This window comes from Eretmochelys imbricata, chromosome 5, assembly GCF_965152235.1.
Source record: "Eretmochelys imbricata isolate rEreImb1 chromosome 5, rEreImb1.hap1, whole genome shotgun sequence".
Taxonomy (NCBI): Eukaryota; Metazoa; Chordata; order Testudines; family Cheloniidae; genus Eretmochelys; species Eretmochelys imbricata.
This window is the reverse complement of record NC_135576.1, coordinates 30,539,488-30,567,108: the sequence shown is the minus strand read 5'-3', so window position 1 is coordinate 30,567,108 and position 27,621 is coordinate 30,539,488. Positions and strand designations below refer to the sequence as shown.

The window sequence follows — 27,621 nt, the reverse complement described above, 5'->3', positions numbered from 1 at the left end:
CAGGTTATTGCCTGGCTCCTCTAGTTCCTCCGAGTACTCGGCAGCTGGCAGTCCTGGTAGCCCCAGTCCTTCCTCCAGGTCAGGTTTCTCCTGGTCCAGTGCCTCCCCTGGCTCGGCAGAAGGGTCTGAAGGGAAAAGCCAGCAATCTGTGTCTATCTCCCTCTCTGGTGCTGCCCTGACTGGGCTAAGGGCCCCACCCTTTGTATTTCCTGTTCCACCCCTTCCCTTCCGGGGGTTGGAGTAAGCTTGGTCTGGCCCCGCCCACACAGGCTGAGCGAGTGGCTCTTTACCCTCTGGTTCGGCAGGAAGCCACCCTGGCTCCCTACATCGCCATTCTGGAATGATTCCAAAAGGTAGATCTCCTAGGGCAGACTCAGGAATAGGACAACATTTTCATACAGCATGAGCTGAATTTATCATCTTTATGTTGTTCCTTTTGAGATATGTCTGATACTCAGATTTCTTAGAAAGAACACAGGTAGTTGAGACTCTTCATAGCAGCCCTAGCAAATCCTATGCCATTTAAACACTGACAGAACAAATATGCAAACATACAATTACCAAACCACTCCAGAAATCCAAGACAAATTCTGTGGCTGAAAGAGTGAGGTAAAGAGTGAGTACCTGGAAAAATAGATTAACGTGGCCTATGTGGTAGAGACATAACAGGAACATCTCCAAAAACAGGATGTTCCTTATCAACAAATGTTGGTAAGGAAATTTATTAAATGGCTTAGATTTTTAACAAACAATCCAATTAGCTAATGGATGAGCATTCCACGCTGTGTAATTATGTTACAGATTAAAACTCATTAACCAATAATATTTAAAACAAATGTCTCAAAACACTTTCAGTAATTTCTTGGGTGTCTAATATGAACATATGGGCACATGACACACTCTTTTATATATTTCTGCTTACTTATAAAATGTCTTGGATAAATGGGAGCAATCTGCTTTGTCAATGAATCCTGTGATCTCCCTGGTTGAGAACAGTATACGTGTTCACGTTTCACGTCATTGAATAAACTGAATCAGTTTCTTTAGTTTCTGTTCTGTTCAGGTTCTTATACCCTGCCTATCACTGCGGTTTATGAGTACCTTGTCTAAATCAGTTTATAAAAGCATTGTTCTAACTCAAACTGTTTTTTAAGGTATATCTTCTAATGTACATGTTGTGAATTTAGTGCTTGTGAAAAATCCTGGAGTCAAAACTCTGCAAGCTGAATCATTATGTTCAAGCATAGACAAGTAAAGAACATGGTTGCCTGTCCTGACCTGCCAAAAAGCTACAAACAAGCAGACTTAGCCATTTTCACTATGACCGCCAGCAAACGTCTCCAGTTTGATGGCACATATTAACTGAGAACTACGAATCATTTGACGTAGGCATTCATTATGTGGTAGACTTTTACCTACTACAGACATAGGGTGGATTCAGTCCAATGAGCTAGAGCTAACAAGTGCTCTCTAATTCTGAGACATCAAATCCTAACTAAGTGAAAGTATTTTAAAGACCTTTTTGTAAAATTAATTTCTGCTTTATTCTTTTTTTAAATAGCTTTTTTCCACCTTACACCACATACAGTCTCCTTATTCTTGCTATACCTCTTGCTTTCAACATAGTGCTTTACTCTTGGCTGTATTACTGTTAACATTCACGCTTTATTATACATTTTCAAATGATGGTTTTCAACACTTTAGGGTTTAAAATAAAGTTAAAATCATTGTTGCCATAGAGGGAAATAGCTATGGAAGCCAGAAACGTGCCAATTCCAGGAAAAACATGAGCAAGCCTAATGCCAGCTATGAGATTCAGTAACAGAAGAATTTTAGGACCCCCACCACTACCAATCAGTAAGGTTTCTCATTAGAAAAAAAGTTAAAAGCCATCATGGGCTTGGCATCATGTTACTGAAAGCCCTCAGTACCTGGGGAGAGCAGGCCAATCTTTCCTGAGAAGGAAAGATCCTTTACAAAAGAACTATGCTGTAACAATCCCATTTCACATTCTGAAGATAATGTATCCTCCCATTAAATGTTATTTTTATAACAAACTATTTGATGTACACTTTTTTATGGCTAAAACAAGGATATACTTTAATTGCGGGAGGACATTTTGGACCAAATTTTCAAAGAATGGCACCTACGTGATTAACTGCAAAATGTGAAGATGCAAAGAGGAAATGGCATAAAAAAATACATGTTTGTAACTGCTCTTACGCAAGCTATACAGCATCATTGGGCCTTGGTGGCATTTGTTACTATGCTTTCTGATGACTGAAGGTAAAGTGTTAACATTGCCAAGCTGGGCAATTATCTTGTGATAACTCACATCATGCACCCTCTATTGTGAGAGTCTAGGTGTGTATACTATTTGGGGTGACAATCTTTTAGAGTCTGTCCCTTCTGTGAGCATAGGCAGTTCCTTCAGGGCAGCCAAGATCCAAGCTAGGAGTCTCCTCTTCAAAATGCTCTACCTCCTGTGTCACATTACCTTGGGTTACACCTTTCGGTGAAAACAATCTCCAGATATATATATCACCTGTCCCTTCTTTTAGTCCAAATGTATCTGTCACCCACAAGAATACTATCAAGAAAGGGGAAGATTGATTTATTTTAAATTATAGATCTTAAATTTCAAGTTCAAAGTAAAATGTTTAAAGTTGATTAATTCTCACAGAGAATCCTGCCTTTTCTTACTTTGCATCCTGTGTTCCTCATTTCAACTTCAGCAGCTTGTGAGGTACATTTAAAGGTTCTGTTCTCCCATCAAAACAGACACACAATTCCCATTAGTAGCAATGTAAATTATGAACATATAGAATACAGATTGGACTAAGTATCTTGCAGTGTCTTTCATCTTCATGCCTATGCAATGTTAAGGTACAGAGTGAAAGATTTTCAAAGACAAAAAGGTGCACTTAAGTGTCCAATTTCTAATAAAAGTTGACTCTTATTTGTGCCTTTGAAAGTCTCCCCTGTACTGTACTAATTTAGTTTTCTTCACAGTTTAATGTCCATAAAATGTTATCGTGAAAAAGTTAATGTTTCCCTGGCTCCATTATAATATCAATTCCATCATCTATGTCCACTTTTTCCAAAGCAAAGTATAGATGATTAAGAAAACATTTGAAAGCCATTTTCACCCACCAAGTAAACTGTACCAATTTTTTCCAAGCCAAATACTAAAGTTTTTCTTAAAAATACATGCCACATGGGAAGCAAATCCTGAAAATAAGTGGACCAAAGAGGGATAGGATGACTTCTGTCTGGAAATGAAAAATACTAATTAACTTTAAAACACTGGCAAATATTCATTGCAAAGAGCATAATGCTCCGGAGTTGTTTAACTTCAAGCCACACTGATCAAAACCCAAATTGCTCCCCAAGTATTACTTAAGTTTTGGCTGTGACCCAAACAAACAAGTTTTGGAAGACTAGAAAATCATAGGCCTAAAAAACAACAAAGGCCAGATGCACAAGGGGGACTTAAACACCTAAAGAGGCAGTTAAGCACCTAAGTCCAACATCTAGATGCCAGTGGCGTTCACAAAGCCACTGTTCAGCTGCTGCCTAACCCTGTAGGCACTGAAAGTCCCCAGAGCACCTACATTTCTGCCAGTGAGCGTGTGCACAACCACCTAACTGACACCACTGAGCAGTTTGGTGCCAACCTCACGCCTAAGCCCCAGCAAGATTCACAAGCCAGGCATTCTCCCAACTATCTCACTGCAGGGCCCAATGCAGTAGGCACACTCAGAGGCTTCCTAAGAGCACACTTACCAGATCTTGTACATTGTTGTCATGGTACCCATGCCCCACTTATGCCCAATAGTTAGCACCCTCATCCAAGATGTGGAAGAACCAGATTCAAATCCCTCCTCTGCCTGATTCAGAGCAGGGACTTGACTCCTAGTCTCCCACATCCCAAGTAAATATCCTTATCACTGGGCTATGACTATGCTGAGGTAAGACTCTCTCGAGCTCCCCTGTGGAAGCTGTTCCATTTCGTATAAATGCTTCAATGGGCCATTGTGAGTGAGACTCTAGCCTAGTGTTTAGCATACTCACCTAGGAGACCCCGGTTCCAGTCCCTGCTCCAATGTTTAAGAATTTATACAAAGTGTAACAGCTTCAAATAGGAGAGAGAGAACACCCCACCCCATAATACGCTATAGCCCAGTGGTTAGAGCACACATTTGGGTGGCAGGAGATCTGAGGGTGTGTGTGAGTTCAAGTTTCTGCTTCTAATCAGGCACAGCAGCAATGTCAACCCGAGTGTCCCTCATCCTAAGGGCTCCAAACATTGGGATATAGAATATAAAGGGAGGGGTATCACCATCTTTCAGTTTTTCTTGAGAAAGGACTGACTTAGACACCTAACTCAGGAGAGAATTCCTGGCTGTGAATCCTGAGTGGAAACAAGTGCTCATTATGAGTGGTGTAGCCCAAGCGCCACTCTCTTCCCTCGCATTTCCTACTGGCTATCCTAGGCAGCACCCCACTCTGCTTGCTGGCTTCTGTGAATCCCCTTTTTAGACTCCTAAGTCTCCCCGTGCATTGTATAGGAAGCCTGGGAGCCTAATTCAGGGTTGTGAATTCCACAAGGCAGGAGATCACCTAAAAGTTAGACATTGCAATGTCTAAGTCCCCTTTGTGAATCTAGCCCCATGTTTTAAATGCCATCTTTTGCAGCTTAACAATGAATTTGTTGAACACATTGCCATGGGAAAAACCTCTTTGCTTTCCACATTGGGTGAAGGGGTCATTGGTTTCAGACTCCTTATCAAGATGCTCATTTACTTTTTAATTAAAAAGATGTAGCCATTATAAAATGCACATACAGCTACTTCAACCCAACACACCTAGAAGCCAGAGTTCCCTTGCTCATGATCTCCATTCAGCCCATGCTCACTCTTCAGCCAAAGACCTGAAAGTAAACAGAAAAGTTTATAGCATCACCTCAAACTGGTTTATGTACTATGGTGATACAGTGACACAACATGTCATGAAAGGCAACAAATTGTCTCATCCAGACTGACCGTGGAAGCTAATTCGAGAGAAGAGTGTTCAACAATAACACAGGTCCACCAGTCTGCAAGAGACTAAATCCTTCCACTCTTCTCGAGCTACCCATGGGATACACACTCAGAGGGGACAGATACTACCCCACTACACTCTAAATGCTTCCTCTATATCGGGGGTTGGCAACCAATGGCATGCATGCCAAAGATGGCACGCTGCTGCCTGCCAGGGTCCCAGCCGCCCAGGCAGCAGCGTGCCATTAAAAGTCCTGCCTGCCCTTCTCTGCCCCCCCCCACCCAGTGTGGGCAGGGTGAAGAAGCTTGTTCCTGCCGGCTACTGCTCAGGGCAGGCAAGCTCCCCCGCCTCTTCCACCAGTGTGCTGGGTTCCTGCCCCCCCTCCTCTCCCTCTCTGTCACCGGTCAGCTGATGGCTCTTGCTAGGGAGGGGGAGAAGCCGAGCCACGCGCTCGCTGCTCCGGGGAGGAGGCGGAGAAGAGGTGGGGACGGGGCCTTGGGGAAGTGGGGGTGGAATCAGGGCATATCCCCTCCAGCCCCCTGCCGTGAGCCGCTCAGGGCAAGGGGCTGGGCACACCCCCACGACCCCAGCCCACACCCCAAGCCCTCTGCCCTGACCCCTGCACCCCCCTCAGCCCTCTGCCCTGACCCCTGCACCCCCCCACAACCCCAGCCCTCTGCCCTGACCCCTGCACCCTCCTCACACACCCCATGCCCTGACCCCTGCACCCCCTCACACACCCTCAGCCCTTTGCCCTGATCACCACATCCCCCCATGACCCCAGTCCTGACTCCTGCACCCCCACACATACCCAGCCCCCCACACCCTTAGCCCCGACTCTTGCACCCCCCACCCTGAGCACCAAACGGGAGCACCTGCACACTCGCACCAAATGGAAGCTGCCCAGGTAAGCACTCCACACCCAAACCTCCTGCCCCAACCCTGAGCCTCCTCCCTCATTCTAGCTCCTGGCCAGACCCTACACCCCGACCCCCAGCCTGCTCCTTCACCCCCAGCCCTGTGCTCAGTGCACTCCCACCCTCAGCTCAGTGCAGAGAGAGAGGAAGAGAATGGGCTAGAACCAGGGAGAAGGTAGGTACCCACTCTATGTGGGCAGCGCCAGGATCCAGACTGGCAGTGGGCTGAGTGGCAGCGGGCTGAGCCGCTCAGCCCACTGCCAGTCTGGAGTTCTGGCTGCCGGCCCTGCTCAGCCCACTGCCGGTCTGGGGTTCTGGCTGCCGGCCCCTTGCCAGCCGGGGTCCCGGCCACAGGACCCGCTCAGCCTGCTGCCGGCCTAGGTGAATGGAAGCCTAGGCTGGCAGCGGGCTAGCAGCGTAAGATCAGCATTTTAATTTAATTTTAAATGAAGCATCTTAAATATTTTGAAAACCTTGTTTACTTTACAAATGACAATGGTTTAGTTATATAATATATAGACTTATAGAGACCTTCTAAAAAACGTTAAAATGTATTACTGGCACGCAAAACCTTGAATTAAAGTGAATAAATGAAGACTCGGCACTTCTGAAAGGGTGCTGACCCCTACTCTATATGTACCAACAATACTGTCATTGTCTGTTTTGTGGTTCAAACCCCCACTCTCATCTATGCCTCTGTGGGCAAGCACTAGGAACACAGACACAGCGGTCTCTTTTCCCTCAGTCTCGGATGATAGTGAGATTGGGCTGCAATGTGATCTTCCATAGTGGTCTCCAATACCCATTGAACAGGCTGGGTTCAACAGGCAGATGGGCAACTGTGCAATAGCATCGTCTAGGGAAACAGAACTCCATCCACTCTCATGGTCTGCAGGCAAGTTCAACCGCTTCAGGGTCACCCACATGGATGATTGTTCACAGATCTAAACACAGATGCTTAACCTTCATTTACTGACAAGGAATTCATTGACCAATGAATCAGTGAAGTGTCAATACCACAGTCAGGCCAAAAACCAGATTGAAAGAGGTCTAGGAACTCAAATGACTACAAAACCAGCAATTTCTCAGAATTAGGAAATGCTAGAGACACGGCATAACTGGTGCGTGGTAAAGCTGTCACTATCCAGAGACAGAGTGTGCTTATTGAGGGAAGCTGGCACCTTGTCCTCCCCTAAAGTATGCCCGTAATGGTCACAATGCTCCCTCTCTTGCTGTTTGCTTGCACGAACCACAAAAGGCACAAGTCTGTCTTGTAGTTGTGGCCTACGGCTCTTCCTGTACTTCTAGGAGGCCCCTCTGAGCCAGGGAGACTAGCAGAATCTCAACCATGGACCTAATACTGTTGTCAGAATGTCATACTACCTGTCCATTAGGATGAGATGGCCCTGGAACCCTCATAAAATCCCAAGGCCAAGAAATGGGAGCAGGGGGTAGAGAGAGATTCCTGCTGATGACCACTGTGGGCCATGCTGTGCAATACAAGGGTGATTTTAGCAATACTTAGCACTTACATGTACTGTAAATACATTAATTATAGCTTTTAAAATTGCATGTAGTACCAAACCAGTTCTAAACTGACACTTCAAAAAGAGAACGGTGATGTTAAAATAAAGAGTTGGTGTGCCTATAAATCAAAGGCAAAAGTCATCTTCCTGTGGTGTCTGCATGTTAGTAAATCCCTCCTAAAAGAAAAAACCCAAACATTTACGTTAATTGTCTCATAGGCTATAATGACGATAAAACTGTGATTTTCTGATTTAACATTTCTCAAACAGTTCTTCCTATCCACATCTGTAATATTTTAATAAAGAAAACAGGAAACTGCTATTATTGCATGGGACAACTTTAACATCTGCTAGAGCTTTTCAAAATGTGTGCTAGCTGTTAATTAAAAAAAATTCCCAGGAGCATAGAAACTATCAGTTACACTATTTAACAGAATAACAATTTTATACTGAACTAGAGAACAACCACAATCTTTTTTGTAGTCATCTCTTTTTGACTGTGAAGCCCTCTCAGCCCTTTTGTCCTTCTGTGACTTCCTTCCCACAAGAGAGATGGGGTTGGACAAAAACCAGCTCTCCAGGTCTAATCAGCATAGAACTGGGGAGATGGAGAAGAGGGTCAAGAAGCAGAGAGACCTTGTAGGACCTTTACGAGCACAGATCTAAAGCCTGATTGCAAAATATCCACAGTGCTAGCTAATTCACACATCAGCGTATTCAATAAAAGTACATATGCTGCAAAGAACGGACTTTTGTCCTATATGTAACACCTCTGCTCTTCATAAACAAAACTGAGATGTATAAGGCACAAAGCTATCTCAGTGCCCCACTGTCATTCATTCTTCAATGTTTACTTTATTACTTTAATAACCTTGTTTGTACACAACTTGTTCTCTTCATGAGAGAACATTGGCTTTATTATGTGAGCCATCACGTAATCATACAGCCAAAGCCAACATGGTTCTAATTTTCTCCTTGTTCGCATACTAAGAATATTGATACGAGCACAGCAGTTAAATATGGTTTATTAGTGATTCTGCTTCCTTTGCTCTTTCTACAGTTGCCATGCAAGGATTAAAATACAACCTATATAAAAAGGACCATTTGAAAATTTCAAGAGGGGTGGATTTAAAAATTAGATAGGGGATTTTACATAACAGTTTCTTTAAATTAGGTAATAAGTTGGACCCAAAAATGCCAGTGTCCTAAATCAAGGTTGTGTGCAAAACTGGACTGGAGGTTCCAAAGTTCAGAGGGAGGTAAAGACAGATTAATAGACCAAATGATTTAAAGTTTCATTTTAACATTTTTCTTCACGGACTTCTTGTTATCCAAATGTTTCATATCCATGCTTATGGAGATAAAAGTCCCGCATCCAAAAAGGCCACTGAGATCAATGTCCTGGGAGCAACCATTCTTCCATTTTAAAACCGTTTAATTCCAAGCAGAGTTTTTCACAACAAGATTTTAGGATAGGTGGCTGCAGCAAAATATCTAATTAGACATTTTTAGGAACTTGCATCTTTGAAAGTTTTAAACCAGCTACAATAGCATGTTCTGTTTCTTTTATACAACACTAAGGATCACATGAGAATAGTCTGTAACCTAATTAATGTAATATTTATTTTCTATAAGTGACTACAGAGCAACTGGATTATGCAAGTCACTGCCATTTTAGCAGAGGAATTTTTTCGCCATCCTACACCAATCACAGTTGCTGGAACAATACCCAGTAAATTGGCAAATTCCATAAATTTAATATTTGAACCACTCTGCCTAGATATACGAACAAGGCGGCCCAACTTTCCCAATATTCAAACTCTTGAATGTAAAAAGTTCTCCTGTGGGATTGGAAAGTTTGCTCAAAGTATACACACAGCAGTGGAGCATAAAGTTTATGATTAAGTCATTACAAAGTAAATCTGCAGGATTGGAAGAAAGGAATTGCAGCCTATGGTGCCTCTTCTGATGCTTGAGTTTCCATCACTTTCCATCTCTGAAGAAATTGGAGTCCCACTATACTTTCCAGGTAAAAAAAAACTAACAGTTGATACAGCAGGAAATGAATTATTCATTGCATCATCATCTCATTTTAAAAATACCAGAACAAAACACAAGTTTGACCCCTGGAGTCACAGGCTAACGTTTCATTAAGTACTCCTTTTTAAGAGCCATGTTAATACAATTTACACTATGCCATCACTTTGTAAGGTTGAATATGAAATGCAAGTTATTGTGTTGCAAAGTGCTTTCATTCCAGAGGATTGCAGATTACTTTACCGATTTATTCATTCAAGTTATATACTGGGATCACTTCACCCCTCACTGAAATGCAAGCCACATCTGAAGTCAAAACAGATAGTAACAGTAGAGTGCAAAATGACACACAGTTTAGGGCAGAAAGTGAATGGGATACTCGATAGTAGAAAGTGCAGGAGAAATGTAGGAAGGCAGAATTTAGTTACTGAACTTGGAATGTGGCTGGGACATGGTATTAACGTAGTTTAAAAAAATAAATCATGGACATTTTATTCACTATCCAGGTGCAGGAACTCTTACAATTTAACCAAATTTTGGTACCACAAAGGGTCCTGGCTCCAAGTTGTAATCAATCAAGAGGAAGAGAAAGCTACCTATTGAATCAAGGCCTCTGACTGCTGCTCCTGGATAGGATACCTACAAGAAAGAGCTAAGTTCTGACCAGATCCAAACTTGAAGAGAACAGCTTCCTTTTTACCCTGGGAAACCTGTCTGCAAGATTGCCTCAAGTTAGATTGTGTACTTAAGTAAGCAAATATAGGGAGATCATCATCCACTTGTATTTTAAATGTCATCGAGTGTAGAAATGTCTAACTTAGATTATTGGTACCATTACAACAATCTAAGACCCCCAGCTGAAAGGACTAATAGTGAACTACATACTAAAAAATATAAGAATTTTACCTCTTAAGATCAAGATGATTTAAAAAAACAAACAAACTTTTATTCAAATTTTAATCAAGAGCTTGTCAGCTCAGGACTGGTAACTATTGGTGAAAAATAGAAGCATCCAAAGAGATTTTGCTACAAAGGGCATAAAACAAACCTGCCCTGCCTTCAGTATAATGTTGATGCTATGACTCCCAAAGTGGAGTGTCAGGCTAGTTACCTTTTTAGGCTACGCTATACTGAAGAGGAGATGACCAATGATTATGAACAAAAACCACATTCTTTAAACTTTTTTAATAATTCTCTGATGTTTCATGATAAAACACAGTTCTAAAGTTAATCCTGGCACCTCTGATCCATAACAAATTACATTTTTCATTTCAAATACAAAGAAAAAGGCATTTTAAGAAAAGACTAACTTTTAGTTAGCTACATGCAAGCAGAAATAAGTTGGACACTGCAGCCAATAATACTCAAATCAGACTTGGTCAAGCAAAAAAATTAATATTCCATGATTACAAAATTGCCCTCTATTTAAGTCCCTTTTCTCCCCTCTCTCTTTTTCTTTTTGCACAGACCCAACAGAAATATAGCTATTAATACAATTATATTACGAGGCCATACATACTGCATTCAAACATAGCTGCCCCAGTGTGTTAAGTTAGAATTTAATGACTCAAGTATTCCTATGCTGTGTAACAACATATTCATGCTTATATGCTAATTTTATTTTTGAGCTTATAGAAAAGACAGATTTTTAAAAAGGCAGTTACTTTCATACATTATTACATTTCTTGATATACTACCTGTTCAAAAAATGGGTTTTAAGTTATCCTTACATAAAAACAGAGGTAGCTAAGTGGTATTATTTCTCAAATGCTATTGAGTTATGCAAGGTCCCAATACATGATGTGATTAAAAAAATCAGTTTTATAAACAGTTAGGATGGATCAATTTTAAACTTGCTTCATAGTAGTTTGTTTTCCCCAGATGTTAATGCTTTCTAACACAAATATAACTATTTGTATTTAGCTTTTGTCACTGAGGACAACTGCTACATCATTGTGCAAACATGATGAATTCATTTTATTAGGCAAATATTTGAGTTCCATTCAAGTACTCTTAACATAATAAAAATAAATTAGCACTATATGCCATAAACTGATTTACCGCTTAGCCGTACTTATTATGAAAATTTAAATAGTGCACTTAATTAGATTAAGGGAAAGTCAAATATTGAAAACATTGATTGTAAGATTGGTATGCTTTTACAGTCCCCAAACGACAGCTGATTAATTTTAAAAAATGGTAATAAAGAAACTCTTGATTTGCATTTTCTCCAGCATCTTAAATATGTTAAGAAAGTGCCTTTTTCCAGCATTACAAAAATGTTGATTAAGAATGCATCAAAATACATTTGAAAATAGCAAAATATAATTAAAAGTCAAAAGTGAACCGAAACTGAAATATCCTGCAGTGGACAAGATTTTGCAATCAGGTTAGTGTAGCAACTGCTGGTGCCCAAATAGAATTGATTGCGGGATTGGGGCCATTGTTTTCTCAGAACAGTTGAAATGGCAACAACTGTAGGAGGGGATAAAGATTTGAATTAGTTGCATTTGTTGAAAAATATTTCAGCACTTTAGGTGCATATGTTTATATCATGTCATACTTGGAAACTAATGAAACAGGTCCATGAAATCCTACATTTCAATTTATATTACCTAGGTGACTACTAGGGGAAAGGAAAAAAATTCAGTCCAACTGGATTCATCTAAAGATGAACTCATTCTGCTGAAGTGTTCCTGATTCATAGCATCCATAAAACCCACAACAGAAACACAATTCAGGTTTTTCTAGACACTTAACGTAGTATTGATTTTTTTCAGATGTCAAAATTATATAAGCCAATTTATGCACTCGTGTTTTTTTCTCATAACTTTGCCTTATATTCTGATGTACAAAATAATGGTCTTTTTGTTTTTCATACTGGCCAAATATTAACTTTGATAAGTGATTATCAGTATTTACATCTGGTAGGATTCTCTGACTTTGGCCTGCAGGGCATCACAGGTCTTCTTGGCATCTCCTAATAGCATAGCGGTGTTGGGTTTGTAAAAGATTGGATTGTCCACAGCTGCGTAACCGACACCCAGAGATCTCTTCATAACAATGATCTGCAAAGGGAAGAGTTTATATTCAACATAGCACATATCAACCTTCTCCCTCAGTGCAGGAGATTTGAAAATAATCTCAATACACAAAATAAAAAAACAAGTGATTTGATATTATGTCCTGCAATAGATGACTTTATGGGTGCCAATATACAGAATATACTACTTGCAAGTCAATGTCACTCTGTCACATGAACAGGGTAGACAGGTGGCCTCCAAGTAATGTTCCACATTTCCATGCAGGAAACATAGGTTTGATTCTCAGTCTCCACCTCACCCCCGGCATAGGTAAGGTGTGTTCCTAGACCCAGGGAAGGAATGGCTTGCTTTAATCAAAAGCAAGACCAATGGCTGACTAGGGACTGTACTGGCACCCACAAGCCCTAACCCAATGCTCTCCAGCCACTGAGGGTATGACTACACTACAGCTGGGAGAGAGCGCCTCCCAGCCTGGGTAGACAGACTTACCCCAGCTCGGCTCGAGCTAGCATGCTAAGAATAGCAATATGAATGTTGTGACTTGGGTGGCAGCTCAGGCTCTGGGTCCGAGCATGACTAGCTAGCCCAAGCCTCTGCTGGGTCCACACTACTAGTTTTAGGATGTTAGCTCACATGAAGCTAGCACAAGTCAGTCTACCCAGGCTGAGAGTCTCACGCTGAGCTGCAGTCTAGACTTACCCTGACGACGGCTAGGAGCGTGAAGAATTATTATACTAAAACACTCCCAAGGGTGCACTGGACGCTGTACAAAATACTAAAGAAGTTAAAAATACAATGAAAATGGATGTGACAAAATGCAGGATGTGACACCTTAATTGCAAGCGCATGTAGCATCTCAGATCCGCAGCACTTGAGACTGGGTAATAATGATCCAGTTAAAAAGTCTTATTGCACACACAAGTTACCTATGGAAACTCTACTCTTGACCACTGCATTTAAAGTTTACTGCACGGGAAAGAACACATTTAATTAACTGGGCAGAAAAAGCTGACTGCAGAAAGATGTCAGGAAGGCCCTTAAAGCATGATTAAAGAATCCCCTGACATCACTCCCTAATGTTTGATTGCAATGACTGGGAAGTGGATAAAGTGAATGATCATCTTTTAAACGTGAGTTACCTAAAGTCCATTGTTGGCTGTAATATTGAGTTGATTCAATTCTCCTCAAGAGTCTTCTGTGCTCTCAAAGGTGCTTAGTTCTAATCCACAGTTAACTGTTTCAGGCTGTGGAGCTCCAAGAAGCAGGCATAGCTTGGCAAAATGGTGCCTTCTTAGTCACTACAGCTTAACAGATTTTCATCCTCTAGAAGTTGAGCAATTTAAGACTATGCCAGCTTCAGGAGCACAGGTTTTTCCAACCTTCAGTGAAGTCTCTTGTTCGCCACAATCTTTTCATCTGATGTAGGATAGCTCTACATTATTTTTACACCTTCTGTATCACAAAGGAACCAAAGCAAGACTTTGGCACTCAAGATTATTATACAAATAAAGCAACTGCTTTCTATTAGAACCCAGCCTCTCGGTAACAACAACCAAAAGAAATATTGCGGGAAGGTCCTGCACCAATAGTTGATAAGATCACATTCTTGGTAACTATTTTCCAAGATAACCCGTTGTGAAATAATGGGTTGTCGGTTCTGAAGAAACTGTTTAGAAGAAACAAATATGTTTGGGATAATTAATGCTAGAGCCAATTAAGGAGATTAATCAGTGGACTTGGAGGTAGGGAAGTTACTGGAGCATAATGTGAAATGAGGCCATAACAAGGCATTCTGCATAGATAAAACATGGTTATATGTATTTCTCCAATCATGATAAAGGGCTATTGAGAGAACACTAATAATAACCCCATCACTCTGAGCACTTGAGTGTTTCAGGATGGCAAATCTGAATACTGAGAATTCACACTAGTGACAAGGAATAATTGATAACATTTGTACTGCTGCACTGATACAGATACTGTTGGGGTGAGGTGTGGATAAGAGGTAGAGTTACATTTAAGAATTTTCTACATGCTAGATCATTTTTCAAATCAGACTAACTCCTTTGGCTGCTTTATTAGTTTCACTATCTGAGGAATGACAGCAAATAAGGAAACGACATGGCTGTCTGTCCACTCCACCCTTCCCCAGGCCAACAGTGCCAAATATACTTGCCAACCTAATTCTACTCTTTAGTCTCATCAGTTGTAGCCACCATTAGCTTCACTGGATCAGAGCACAGCAATATGATTGTATTACAACATTACTAATGCTCTGCAGTGCACTTCTGAAGCACAGAATATTCTGCTGTGCACAGTGCAGTACATGATGGGGAAACTTCGTATGCAAACAGAAAAAGTAGGATAATCCTATTAGCATCTCCAAACAAAAGCTGTTTTAAAAAAAGGTGGATAAATGAGGATGCTACTATGTTTTATTTGTTCGCCTTACCTGTTTTGACTTCCAAACTTCTAGAACTGGCATTCCAGCAATGATCGAGTTAGGATCCTCTTGAGCTGCTGAATTAACTGTATCATTAGCACCAATAACAAGGACCAGGTCAGTTTCTGCATTAAAAAAATAAAAAGGAAAAAACAGAACTTGAAAAATCAGGAACCACAATACAGAAATTACTATGAATATTGATTTGCATTATAGCAGCACCTACAGTGCCAACAGAGAGTGTACAGTGCCTCACACAATGGAGCCCCAAACTCATTGGAAGAGTCCCTACCCTGAACAGCTTACAACTTAAATACAGGTTTCAGAGTAGCAGCAGTGTTAGTCTGTATCCATAAAAAGAAAAGGAGTACTTGTGGCACCTTAGCCCTGGTCCACACTAGGAGTTGAGGTTGAATTTAGCAGCGTTAAATCGATTTAACCCTGCACCCGTCCACACGACGAAGCACTTTTTTTCAACTTAAAAGGCTCTTAAAATTGATTTCCTTACTCCACCCCCGACAAGGGGATTAGCGCTGAAATCGGCCTTCCTGGGTCGAATTTGGGGTACTGTGGACACAATTAGATGGTATTGGCCTCCCAGAGTGCTTCACTGTGACCATTATGGACAGCACTTTCAATTCAGATGCACTGGCCAGGTAAAGGCCTGCAAACTTTTGAATTTCAATTTCCTGTTTGGCCAGCATGGCAAGCTGCAGGTGAGTGCAGAGCTCATCAGCAGAGGTGACCATGATGGAGTCCCAGAATCGCAAAAGAGCTCCAGCATGGGCCGAACGGGAGGTACGGGATCTGATCGCTGTATCGGGAGAGGAATCCGTGCTATCAGAACTACGTTCCAGTTTTCGAAAGGCCAAAACATTTGTCAAAAATTTCCCAGGGCATGAAGGACAGAGGCCATAACAGGCACCCGAAGCAGTGCCGCGTGAAAATTAAGGAGCTGAGGCAAGCCTACCAGAAAACCAGAGAGGCGAACGGCTGCTCCGGGTCAGAGCCCCAAACATGCCACTTCTATGATGAGCTGCATGCCATTTTAGGGGGTTCAGCCACCATTACCCCAGCTGTGTTGTTTGACTCCTTCAATGGAGATGGAGGCAACACGGAAGCAGATTTTGCGGACGAGGAAGATGATGATGATGAGGTTGTAGATAGCTCACAGCAAGCAAGCGGAGAAACCAGTTTTCCTGACAGCCAGGAACTGTTTCTCATCCTGGACCTGAAACCAGTACCCCCGAACCCACCAAGGCTGCCTCCCGGATCTGCCAGGCGGAGAAGGAACCTCTGGTGAGTGTACCTTTTAAAATACTATACATGGTTTAAAAGCATGTTTAATGATTAATTTGCCCTGGTATGCGCAGCTCTCCTGGATGTACTCCCAAAGCCTTTGCAAAAGGTTTCTGGGGAGGGCAGCCTTATTCCGTCCACCATGGTAGGACACTTTACCACTCCAGGGCAGTAGCACGTATTCGGGAATCATTGTAGAACAAAGCATTGCAGTGTATGTTTGCTGGCATTCAAACAACATCTGTTCTTTATCTCTTTTGTGTTATCTTCAGAAGAGTGATATCATTCATGGTCACCTGGTTGAAATAGGGTGCTTTTCTTAAGGGGACATTCAGAGGTGCCCGTTCCTGCTGGGCTGTTTGCCTGTGGCTGAACAGAAATGTTCCCCGCTGTTAGCCACGGGGAGGGGGGAGGGGCTAGCCAAGTGGTGGGGGGAGGCAAAATGCGACCTTGGAACGAAAGCACATGTGCTGTGTATGTAATGTTAACAGCAAGGTTTACCGTGAAAGAGTGTACCCATTGTTTTATAAAATGTGTCTTTTTTTAAATACCACTGTCCCTTTTTTTTCCTCCACCAGCTGCATGTGTTTCAAGGATCACAGGATCTTCTCATTCCCAGAGGCTAGTGAAGATTAGAAGGCGGAAAAAAAACACACTCGCGATAAAATGTTCTCTGAGCTCATGCTGTCCTCCCACACTGACAGACAACAGACGAATGCGTGGAGGCAGACAATGTCACAGTGCAGGAAAGCACAAAATGACCAGGAGGAGAGGTGGCGGGCTGAAGAGAGTAGGTGGCGGGCTGAAGAGAGGGCTGAAGCTGAAAGGTGGCGGCAGCATGATGAGAGGAGGCAGGATTCAATGCTGAGGCTGCTGGAGGATCAAACTAATATGCTCCAGCGTATGGTTGAGCTGCAGGAAAGGCAGCAGGAGCACAGACCACCGCTACAGCCCCTATGGAACCAACCGCCCTCCTCCCCAAGTTCCATAGCCTCCTCACCCAGACGCCCAAGAACACAGTGGTGGGGCCTCCAGCCACTCCACCCCACAGGATAGCCCAAGCAAGAGAAGGCTGGCATTCAATAAGTTTTAAACTTTTATAGTGCTGTGTGGCCTTGTCCTTCCCTCCTCCACCACCCCTCCTGGGCTACCTTGGTAGTTATCCCCCTATTTGTGTGATGAATGAATAAAGAATGCATGAATGTGAAGCAACAATGACTTTATTGCCTCTGCAAGCGGTGATCGAAGGGAGGAGGGGAGGGTGGTTAGCTTACAGGGAAGTAGAGTGAACCAAGGGGCGGGGATTTTCATCAAGAAGAAACAAACAGAACTTTCACACCGTAGCCTGGCCAGTCATGAAACTGGTTTTCAAAGCTTCTCTGATGCGCACTGCGCCCTCCTGTGCTCTTCTAACTGCCCTGATGTCTGGCTGCGCGTAACCAGCAGCCAGGCGATTTGCCTTACCTCCCACCCCGCAATAAACGTCTCCCCCTTACTCTCACATATATTGTGGAGCGCACAGCAAGCAGTAATAACAGTGGGAATATTGGTTTCGCTGAGGTCTAACTGAGTCAGTAAACTGCGCCAGCACGCTTTTAAACATGCAAATACACATTCTACCACCATTCTGCACTTGCTCAGCCTGTAGTTGAACAGCTCCTGACTACTGTCCAGGCTGCCTGTGTACAGCTTCATGAGCCATGGCATTAAGGGGTAGGCTGGGTCCCCAAGGATAACTATAGGCATTTCCACATCCCTAACGGTTATTTTCTGGTCTGGGAATAAAGTCCCTTCCGGAAGCTTTTGAAACAGACCAGAGTTCCTGAAGATGCGAGCGTCATGTACCTTTCCTGGCCATCCCACGCTGATGTTGGTGAAACATCCCTTGTGATCCACCAGTGCTTGCAGCACTACTGAAAAGTACCCCTTGTGGTTTATGTACTTGCTGGCTTGGTGCTCCGGTACCAAGATAGGGATATGGGTTCCGTCTATGGCCCCACCACAGTTAGGGAATCCCATTGCAGCAAAGCCATCCACTATGAGCTGCACATTTCCCAGGATCACTACCCTTGATATCAACAGATCTTTGACAGCGTTGGCTACTTGCATCACAGCAGCCCCCACACTAGATTTGACCAGTCCAAATTGATTCGCGACTGGCTGGTAGCTGTCTGGCGTTGCAAGCTTCCACAGGGCTATTGCCATTCGCTTCTCAACTGTGAGGGCTTCTCTCATCTTGGTATTCATGCGCTTCAGGGCAGGGGAAAGCAAGTCACAAAGTTCCATGAAAGTGCCCTTATGCATGGAAAGTTTCGCAGCCACTGGGAATCGTCCCAGACCTGCAACACTATGTGGTCCCACCAGTCTGTGCTTGTTTCCTGAGCCCAAAATCGGCGTTCCACCGCATGAACCTGCCCCATTAGCACCATGATGCCCACATTGCCAGGGCCCTTCTTTGAGAGAAGTCTGTGTCCATGTCCTCATCACTCTCGTCACCACGCTGACGTCGCCTACTTGTCTGGTTTTTGCTTTGTCAGGTTCCGGTGCTGCATATACTGCTGGATAATGCGTGTGGTGTTTAATGTGCTCCTAATTGCCAAAGTGATCTGAGCGGGCTCCATGCTTGCCATGGTATGGCGTCTGTACAGAAAAAAGGCACAGAACGATTGTCTGCTGTTGCTCTCATGGAAGGAGGGGCGACTGACAACATGGCTTACAGGGTTGGCTTACAGGGAATTAAAATCAACAAAGGGGGTGGCTTTGCGAGAAACTGAATGGCCCCCTCCAGGATAGAACTCAAAACTGGGTTTAGCAGGCCGTTGATTTCATGGACGAAGGGAGGAGAAAATGAATACAAAACAAATCTGGTCTATTTCTTGTTTTGAGCCACTTCATCTATCTTTATACATCTTGCTGGCAGCAGACTGTGCAGTACGATCGCTGGCCATTGTCATCTCCTGGGTGCTCAGCAGAACACGGTGCAGTATGACTGCTGGCCATCATCTTTTGCTGGCTGCTGATTAAAAGACAGTGCACTGCCGGTAGAATTCAATCGCCATGAGACGAAACTTAAAAGGGAAGTGACCTGGCTGAGTCACTCCCGTGTTTGCCCAGGCACCCCTGACCTCATCAAGGACGGTTAAAAGAGCACCCAGGACTTCGACGACGGCTACCAGTCATACTGCACTGTCTGCTGCCAAAAGGCAATAAACTGCTGCTGTGTAGCAATGCAGTACCACGTCTGCCAGCACCCAAGAGACATACGGTGACAGTTAGCTGAGCGGGCTCCATGCTTGCCGTGGTATGGCGTCTGCATAGGTAACTCAAGAAAAAAAAAGGCTCAAAATGATTGTCAGCCCTTGCTTTCACGGAGGAGGGAGGGAGGGGGGCCTGACGATATGTACCCAGAACCACCAGCGACAATGTTTTAGCCCTATCAGGCACTGGGATTTCTACCCAATATTCAAATGGGTGGTGGAGACTGCGGGATAGCTACCCACAGTGCAGTGCTCCAGAAGTCGACGGTTGCCTCGGTACTGTGGACACACTCCGCTGACTACATGCACTTAGAGCATTTGTGTGGGGACACACACAATCGACTGTATAAAACTGCTTTCTACAAAACCGACTTCTATAAATTCAACCTAATTTCGTAGTGTAGACATACTCTTAGGTACTAACAAATTTATTAGAGCGTAAGCTTTCGTGAGCTACAGCTCACTTCATCAGATGCATACAGTGGAAAATATAGTGGGGAGATTTTATATACACAGAGAACATGAAACAATGGGTGTTACCATACAAACGGTAACAAGAGTCATCAGGAAAGGTGAGCTATTACCAGCAGGAGAGCGGGGGGCGGAGGGGGAACCTTTTGTAGTGATAATCAAGGTGGGCCTTGATTTCCAGCAGTTTACAAGGACAGTAGCAGGGGAAATAAACAAGGGGAAATAGTTTTACTTTGTGTAATGACACATCCACTCCCAGTCTTTATTCAAGCCTAAGTTAACTGTATCCAGTTTGCAAATTAATTCCACTTCAGCAGTCTCTCGTTGGAGTCTGTTTTTGAAGTTTTTTTGTTGAAGAATTGCCACTTTTGGGTCTGTAATCGAGTGACCAAAGAGATTGAAGTGTTCTCCAACTGGCTTTTGAAGGTTATAATTCTTGACGTCTGATTTGTGTCCATTTATTCTTTTACGTAGAGACTGTCCGGTTTGGCCAATGTACATGGCAGAGGGGCATTGCTGGCACATGACGGCATATATCACATTGGTAGATGCTCAGGTGAACGAGCCTCTGATAGTGTGGCTGATGTGATTAGGCCCTATGATGGTGTCCCCTGAATAGATACACTGGCTAAACTGGACAGTATCTAGTACCATTATCTCCTGTTGACCAGCCACTACAGGGAGATGAGACACACCACATACCATTGGTTTCACAGCTATTAGGTCTTCACAGCAAAGTAATGTATGGATCAGAAATCCTATGCTGAATTTCAGGTTCTGGAGAGGAGTGTTCTCTAGTGGTTAGAGATCTTTTAGCCCATTCCCAGCCGATCCCTTAGCATATCCCTTCCAGCCTGTTCCCTCTGCTCTTATGTTCCCCACACTATTTCTGTTCCCCACCCACCCACCTGTATTCCTACCCATCCCAATCTGTTTCTGTTCCCTTCTATTCTTGTTCCTGTTCCTTCCCATCCTTAGCCTGTCTACATCTCCTCTCTGCTCTTTAATCCTCTACCTTTGAGTCAGCATGAGTCTTCCCTCTCGTCCATGCTCCCTCAGCATCACCAGGGGAAGCAGTGAGAATACAGAAAGGGGGGGGGGGGGGGGAAGAACACTGCCCTCAGGTCTCGTACTTGGTGCCATAGCCAAGAGAAAGTCCTGCTCAACCCCTGCAGCCTTGAGTTGGAGCATGCTTAGTGCAGATGGAACTTTGCAGAATTTAGTTGCCAGCCTCTAGCAAACCTCTACTGAACATGTGCCATGGCAATTTTCAGAGGCTTATTCCTTGGCCAAATTTGTGTAAACATTCATGAGGACAGTAAGAGGCACCTTTCTGACTCCAAGGTAACCCCTCTGCCCCATTTCAAGTCTCTGCTCCAGAATATGAAAGGTTAAAACTTGTTAATGAAGCATCTGTAAGAATGTTTTAATCCTTGGCAAAACAAACACTTTTCTCTAACAATGTTCACAAACAGCTGAACTGGTTTTGCTGAAACTTTCCAAAAGATTCAGCCTGAATGGTTAAAAGTTGGTAAATTTATAAAGCATATAATAAGAGAGTCTTCTAATAGAAAGCATTAAGCAGAGCTGGAAACAAAGCTTACCGTTGAAGTTGCCTATTGTTATAGACGTGTGCGGACAAATGAACACACACAGTATATTATATCTGCCTCTATTTTCATTTGAAAAATAAACAAAAACATAACCACTGCACGTTTCATATACTAGCAAATAACACAGTTTTCAAGTTATCACTCTCTCTAACCTGGGAAATCTTCATTGATCTCATCCATTTCCAGCACAATATCATATGGCACACCTGCTTCTGCCAGGAGCACATTCAGCTGACCAGGCATCCGACCAGCCACAGGGTGAATACCAAACCTAGCAACAAAACAAACAAACAAAAAAAAGAACATACCCATTAGCAGATATATCTTGTTTCATTTAATACCTTAAGGATGTGGCCAAGTGTGGGCTGGAATGCTAGTTCCTAAATGTGCTAATACCAAATACAGAATTACTAACAAAAAAATTAAATCTCCAAAGACAAATCACATGTATTTTTCAGTATTTCCTGGGAGTTTGGGGAGATCAGAGTGGGAAGGAAGGAGCTATAGAAGAGGAAGATATTTGAAATCACATAAAGCCACTAGATTATGATTTTATATCTCAACCCTTCAGCCTCAAGGACCACAGATTAAATCCTTCAGCATAAAGCTGTGCCAAAACCAAATTCATGTGTTGGAAACCACAGGCAAGAAAAGCCCCTAAATTTGCCTCTTACCCTGAGACAAGATGGCCATTTATAAGGTTAGAGAACCACTGACGCATCCAGGACAAGAGAAAAAGTTTCCAATTCTGACAGATTTTAATTGGAAATTGAGTAGATTTTAACATTTATTTAATGGAACAAGCCCTTTTAGTACGCTGATCCACACGGAAGCTGCCTCTGGAGATCCTGTAACAATGAGAATGACAGAGGCACTCCCAATTACAGCAGCAGAGGAACTAGTGGCAGAGGCTTTCAAGGTAAGTGAATGGGAAGTGTCAGGAAATACATCACTGGTGAACAACACAGCAACAGTGAAGTAAAGTTTCCACAAGGTAATATTCTACTTCAATAGGGTGGGGTTTTAAAAACTATTTTAAAGATAATTGCCTTTTTCCTGCTCCCTTTTGGCTGACAAATCCTTCTCTCACCAGCCAAAGTGAAACATATATGCCAAATGTTTGTGTGTATCTCCCAAACAATACTAGAAGAATTAAAAACATATGAACGGCATATTTGTCTTTGGCTCCCAAAACAGATGTTGGGAAGGCTCCTTAGGTTATCAAGAGCTGCAAATGCTACATATAGTTAGGGGTGTGACCAGAATCAACAACTCTCCCATGAAAAATGGAACATGATGTGGGGTGTTCCACAACCAAAAGGTATCTCCCAACTTTCTCCAGAAAAATCTTCAAGGCTAAGTTAGAGAGAATACTTTACTCTGTTGGTTACAAATAAAATATATCCTTTCAAGAATTCAGACTGGAACACAAGAGTTTCCTTAAATGAAAGTTTGTCCCAATTATCTAGGACTTCAGCCGCTTCTGGATAAAATTATTTTAATTTCTGAAAGATGGGAACCATTGAATTTATCAGGGTAACAAGAGTAATTGCCATAAAATTACTCTCATGAAATGGAAGATTAAACTGGGGCGAGGGGGAGAAGGCTGTGTGCTCTACTTTATTTACTTCATGCAATGAACTCAAATGGGGCATTAGAAATCTGTTTTTAAGAAGTTGGCAGGTAGCTCTTTGCATCTTTTCAAAGAACATAAAATCTCCTTAGAATGAAAGAGGACACTCCGTCTCATGGCATGTATTCCTCTAATCCCCAGACTCTGACATTATTAACAACTTTATTCCAATGAGAGGAAGGCAAGAGTAAAATGTCATCTGTACTTTGCTTGATGTATTATGCTGTAACTTTCAGACAAAACAGGATACTATAAAAACGTAAGATTGGTGACAAGTTAGATCTACTTTGTTACAAATGAACTTTGTCAGGCAGAATTATGACCATTTCATCTGGTAGTCATTAAAAGAAAAATGCAAGTAATTAAGGTCTTTACAGTAGGAACAGAAGTCTGCTCTCCTTAATGATTATTTAGTTTTTGCTTGATTTTTTTCTTAGAGTGCACATGTTGAGAGTTCTCCTTTTCTTCTCCACTCAATACTTTACCATATCAAAACATTGACAAAAGGTACAAAGTTAGCATTGCAATTTTTTCTACCTAAGAAAGCCTTACTTAAGAGTTCACCTCTTCCCTTGCCTCCAACAAATATTCAGGTAACACCAGAGGATACAGTTATAGGTATATAAAGTTTTCCAGTACCTTACATCTAGTAGTGCAGCAAAACTACAAATAATGCAGGCCAGAATATGAAGTCTCTACCATATATCCTAATGACATCGCAGAGCAAGTTTAGGTAGCCAAAAGGTTATTCCGAAAACGGAATTTAACCAGGGCACCAGAGATAATATCCACTACTCTGGATGAATAGTAGATGGAGTTTTAGCCATAGAATTTTTGGTGAAGGCAAATGGTCAGGACCTCTGTTTTTTTCATCTCATCTAAATGACGGCAACTCCACAGAACAGTTCCTCCCTGCATCACTAAGGCTACACAGAGGTTAATAGCACCTCCCTACTCCTACTTGATATTCCCCAGCTTATGAATCCAAAGATACTATGGAGAGATTTGTTTCTGTAAAACTGAAAAACTGTCTTAATTATAAGGCTGCTTTTCACCCTTACGTTTGAGCCCGATATAGCAGAGAGTCTCAAATATTTCCATACTGAGGACCATTAGCCTACAAAAGATTTTCTCATGGTCATTTCCTTCCCACATTACTAATCATAAGCCAACATGTTCTCCAAAGAAGCAACGGTGATCAGAACATGAAAGTAGTACTAGGACAAAATTCAGGAGATAGGTGCTAACTTGCTTTAATCTCATGGGTATGACCACTTAGCTGTAACTCCTCCCACTATTTTAATGCATTTCTTCTCAACAGGTACAGGTATTTACATTTATCAGACCCAAATCACCACCTTGTCTGCAGCCCCAACTTCTCTAGTCTCTCCTCCAGGCCACTTTGCAGGTGGGTTATGTTGTCCTATACCTTTGATATCCTCCAGTTTTGGAGTCGGCAATTTTGATCATGGTTGAATTTACACAAAGAAATGCCAAAGAGATAATTAAGTGACTTCAGTTCCTGTACATCAAACCAAAGAATCAGAGGTGTGATAAATGAGCTCTTAAAGAAATATAAAGGAGCTCTGCTTGAAGACTGATGATTGAGCAATAGAAATTTGCTAGGACAGGAGAATTGTGCATGTTTCATCATTACGATGGAATCAGTTCACATAAACACCACCAAAAGTCCACAAACTACAGTTTTTGAACCACTGATGTATCATCATCATCATGTTCCTATTATGCCTCTGATGTTTAGGGCAGTGACGAAGCTCCTCCATTCCTGTCTGTTTCTGGCATGTCTTTCCCCAGCTGTGCCCCATGTTTTTCAGCTCGGCTTCCATAGCTCTTCACCATGTTGTTTTCGGGCAGCCTAGTTTTCGGTTGCCTTCAGGTGTCCATCTTATTGCTACTCTGGTGATAGAATCAGTTTCCATCCAAAGCACGTGACCGATCCATCTCCAATGCTTCCTGGCAATGATGGTGCTCAGATCCCCTTGGCTGCACTGTGTCAATAGATCTTGGTTTGAGATTGTTCTGAGCCAAAAAGATAAGGAGTATTTTTCTAAGGCAGGTTGTGTGGAATGAAGACAATTTGGACATGTCGTACTTTCTCATTCCCCAGCATTCTGCACTATAAAGTAGTGTTGAAAGTATGCAGCTCTGATAAATCTTGAGTTTGGTTTTGGTTTTGTATGTTGATGATTCCAGACTGTATTTAAGCTCCTGAAGATGTTCCTGGCTTTACTGATTTTGTTCTGGATGTCCCAGCTTGTTCCACCGTCCTGGTTGATGGTGCTGCCCAAGTATGTGAATGTTTCTACATTGGTGAGAACATAATCCTCTATCCGTACTGGTGATGAAGAGACAATATTAAGGGTCATGATATCTGTCTTACTGAGGATGATTTTCAGTCCAATTTGCTGGCTGAATGCAGTGAGTCAAGTTGTTTTTTCTTGTATATGGTGTTGGGTATGCGATAGGAGAGCAACATCATCTGCGAAGTCCAGGTCTTCAAGGGATGAGAAGAGTGTCCATTTAATGCCTCTTGGCATGTCTTCTGTTGTATGCCACATTACCCAGTCAATGGCACTGCTGAAGAGGATTGCAGACATAACACACCCCTGACGTACTCCTGTTTTGATTCAGAACTGAGCTCGCTGTAATCAACACTGCATGTAAAGTTGAAATAGAAGCTTTTGATGATGTTGATTATACGGAAATGAATTCCATATACCCGCAGAATGCGCCATAGGCTAGTCCTGTGAATGCTATCAAAAGCCTTTTCAAAGTCTATAAAATTTATGTAGAGTTGCTGTTGCCATTCTAAGCATTGTACTATTATGTTTCTTAGAGTGAAGATCTGGTCTGTGCATCCATGCCCCTTCCGAAAACCAGCTTGCTCTTTTCTGAGAACACTATCAACTGCCTCTGATATACGCTGGACTATGATCTTACACAATATTTTGCTTGGCACAGATAAAAGTGTGATACCATGCCAGTTATTACAATCACTGATGTATAGCGATTAGTAATTTTAATGCTGTACAAATATAAATTTAGAATGAGAATAATCTGGTCAACTACCAGTAGTAAGGTCGAGTTAAGGCAACTTGAATATCAGGTAATTTGAACTCCAAGTTCAAAACCAGACATATTGAATGATCACACCACTAAGCACTATTAGATGCTGTGACAAGATGCAAGTATCGTTAAACTTTGGTTCAAGAGTGGAATGGAAGCCAGTTTTATACAAGAGCTGCACAGGAAGGAAAAAGAATACATTATATTTAGCTGGCAAATATTTGGGATCCTGGTGCAGAGGAAAATACCTAGAATCAGATACAGGACAGCAAAACAAATAGGACAAAATATTAACAGCTTAAAGTTTCACATCAACCACTCAGTAATGTAAACCATGTGGAGCAGCACAGTTGCTTCCAAACTGCTCCCAAATGCAATGATTTTTAGTACATTAGAAGAACTCTTATTTTGAAACATATTAGAAAATCATCACTATTTTGGCAAGGAACAAAGATTTCCCAACAAAATTCTCTTTAGTTTCTAATAAAATTATTTGAGCTTCTTTTTGATCAAAGCTGGCTTATAAATAAAAAAAACAAAATATGCTTGAGGTTTTTATTAAATACTCCAACACAACCTTGTTTCCAGGGCTGATCCCCAAACCAACACGTAAGTTGCCAAGTGAATGAAGTTTCACCTTTGACTTTCCCTCAGCAGAGGCAAGGGGAAGAAGAAAAAGAAGGGGCAAGAAATATTTTTGCTTGATGGGAGGAGTTATGGTATGGATCATCATCTGTCACAGGTTTTGACAAATACTGCCAGAAACCATACACTACACATTTGGGAGGTTTATGAACTGTTTATATAAAATCTATTTGACAGGAGACATTTAAATGACTCCCAAAGGGAGTTTGTTTCTGAAAGTCTTGATGACCAAATATGACAGTGGCTTGCCAGTACCCCTTGGAAAAAATTCATGCAAAATTGTCAAACCAGATTTTTTTTATTTTTATATATATATATAAAATAAATAAATAAATATAATCTAAATAAAATATATACATTTAGAGAGAGAGAGAAAGTGTGTGAGTGTGTGTACAGACACTCACCATGATCATGTTGATAAAGATTTCATACAGGCAACATTTACACAGATAGTTAGAGAAATTATCCCCTCATCTCAAAAAGGAAGATCCTCCTACCAGCCATTCAGGTGAGCATGGCAAGGCTGAGAAGAAGCAATACAGACCAAGTTCCTCACAAACATGGAAGAGATTACACTAGAAACACCAGAAAAAGAGGACACTTTTA

General features: G+C 42.2%; 1 protein-coding gene across 2 annotated transcripts in view; it reads right to left on the bottom strand.

Moving 5' to 3' along the window:
- Nucleotides 1–10,693: 10,693 nt before the first annotated feature.
- The window catches only part of NNT (nicotinamide nucleotide transhydrogenase), a 71,671-nt gene continuing 54,743 nt past the window's right edge, over nucleotides 10,694–27,621 (bottom strand). For both annotated transcript variants that reach the window (XM_077816825.1, XM_077816826.1), the window contains exons 20-22: nucleotides 21,803–21,921; nucleotides 15,020–15,135; nucleotides 10,694–12,591 (exon numbers count right to left, since the gene is read on the bottom strand). In XM_077816825.1, the coding sequence (XP_077672951.1) occupies nucleotides 12,442–12,591; nucleotides 15,020–15,135; nucleotides 21,803–21,921 (385 nt within the window). In that variant the 3' untranslated portion in view covers nucleotides 10,694–12,441. The remainder of the gene's footprint in view (nucleotides 12,592–15,019; nucleotides 15,136–21,802; nucleotides 21,922–27,621) is intronic.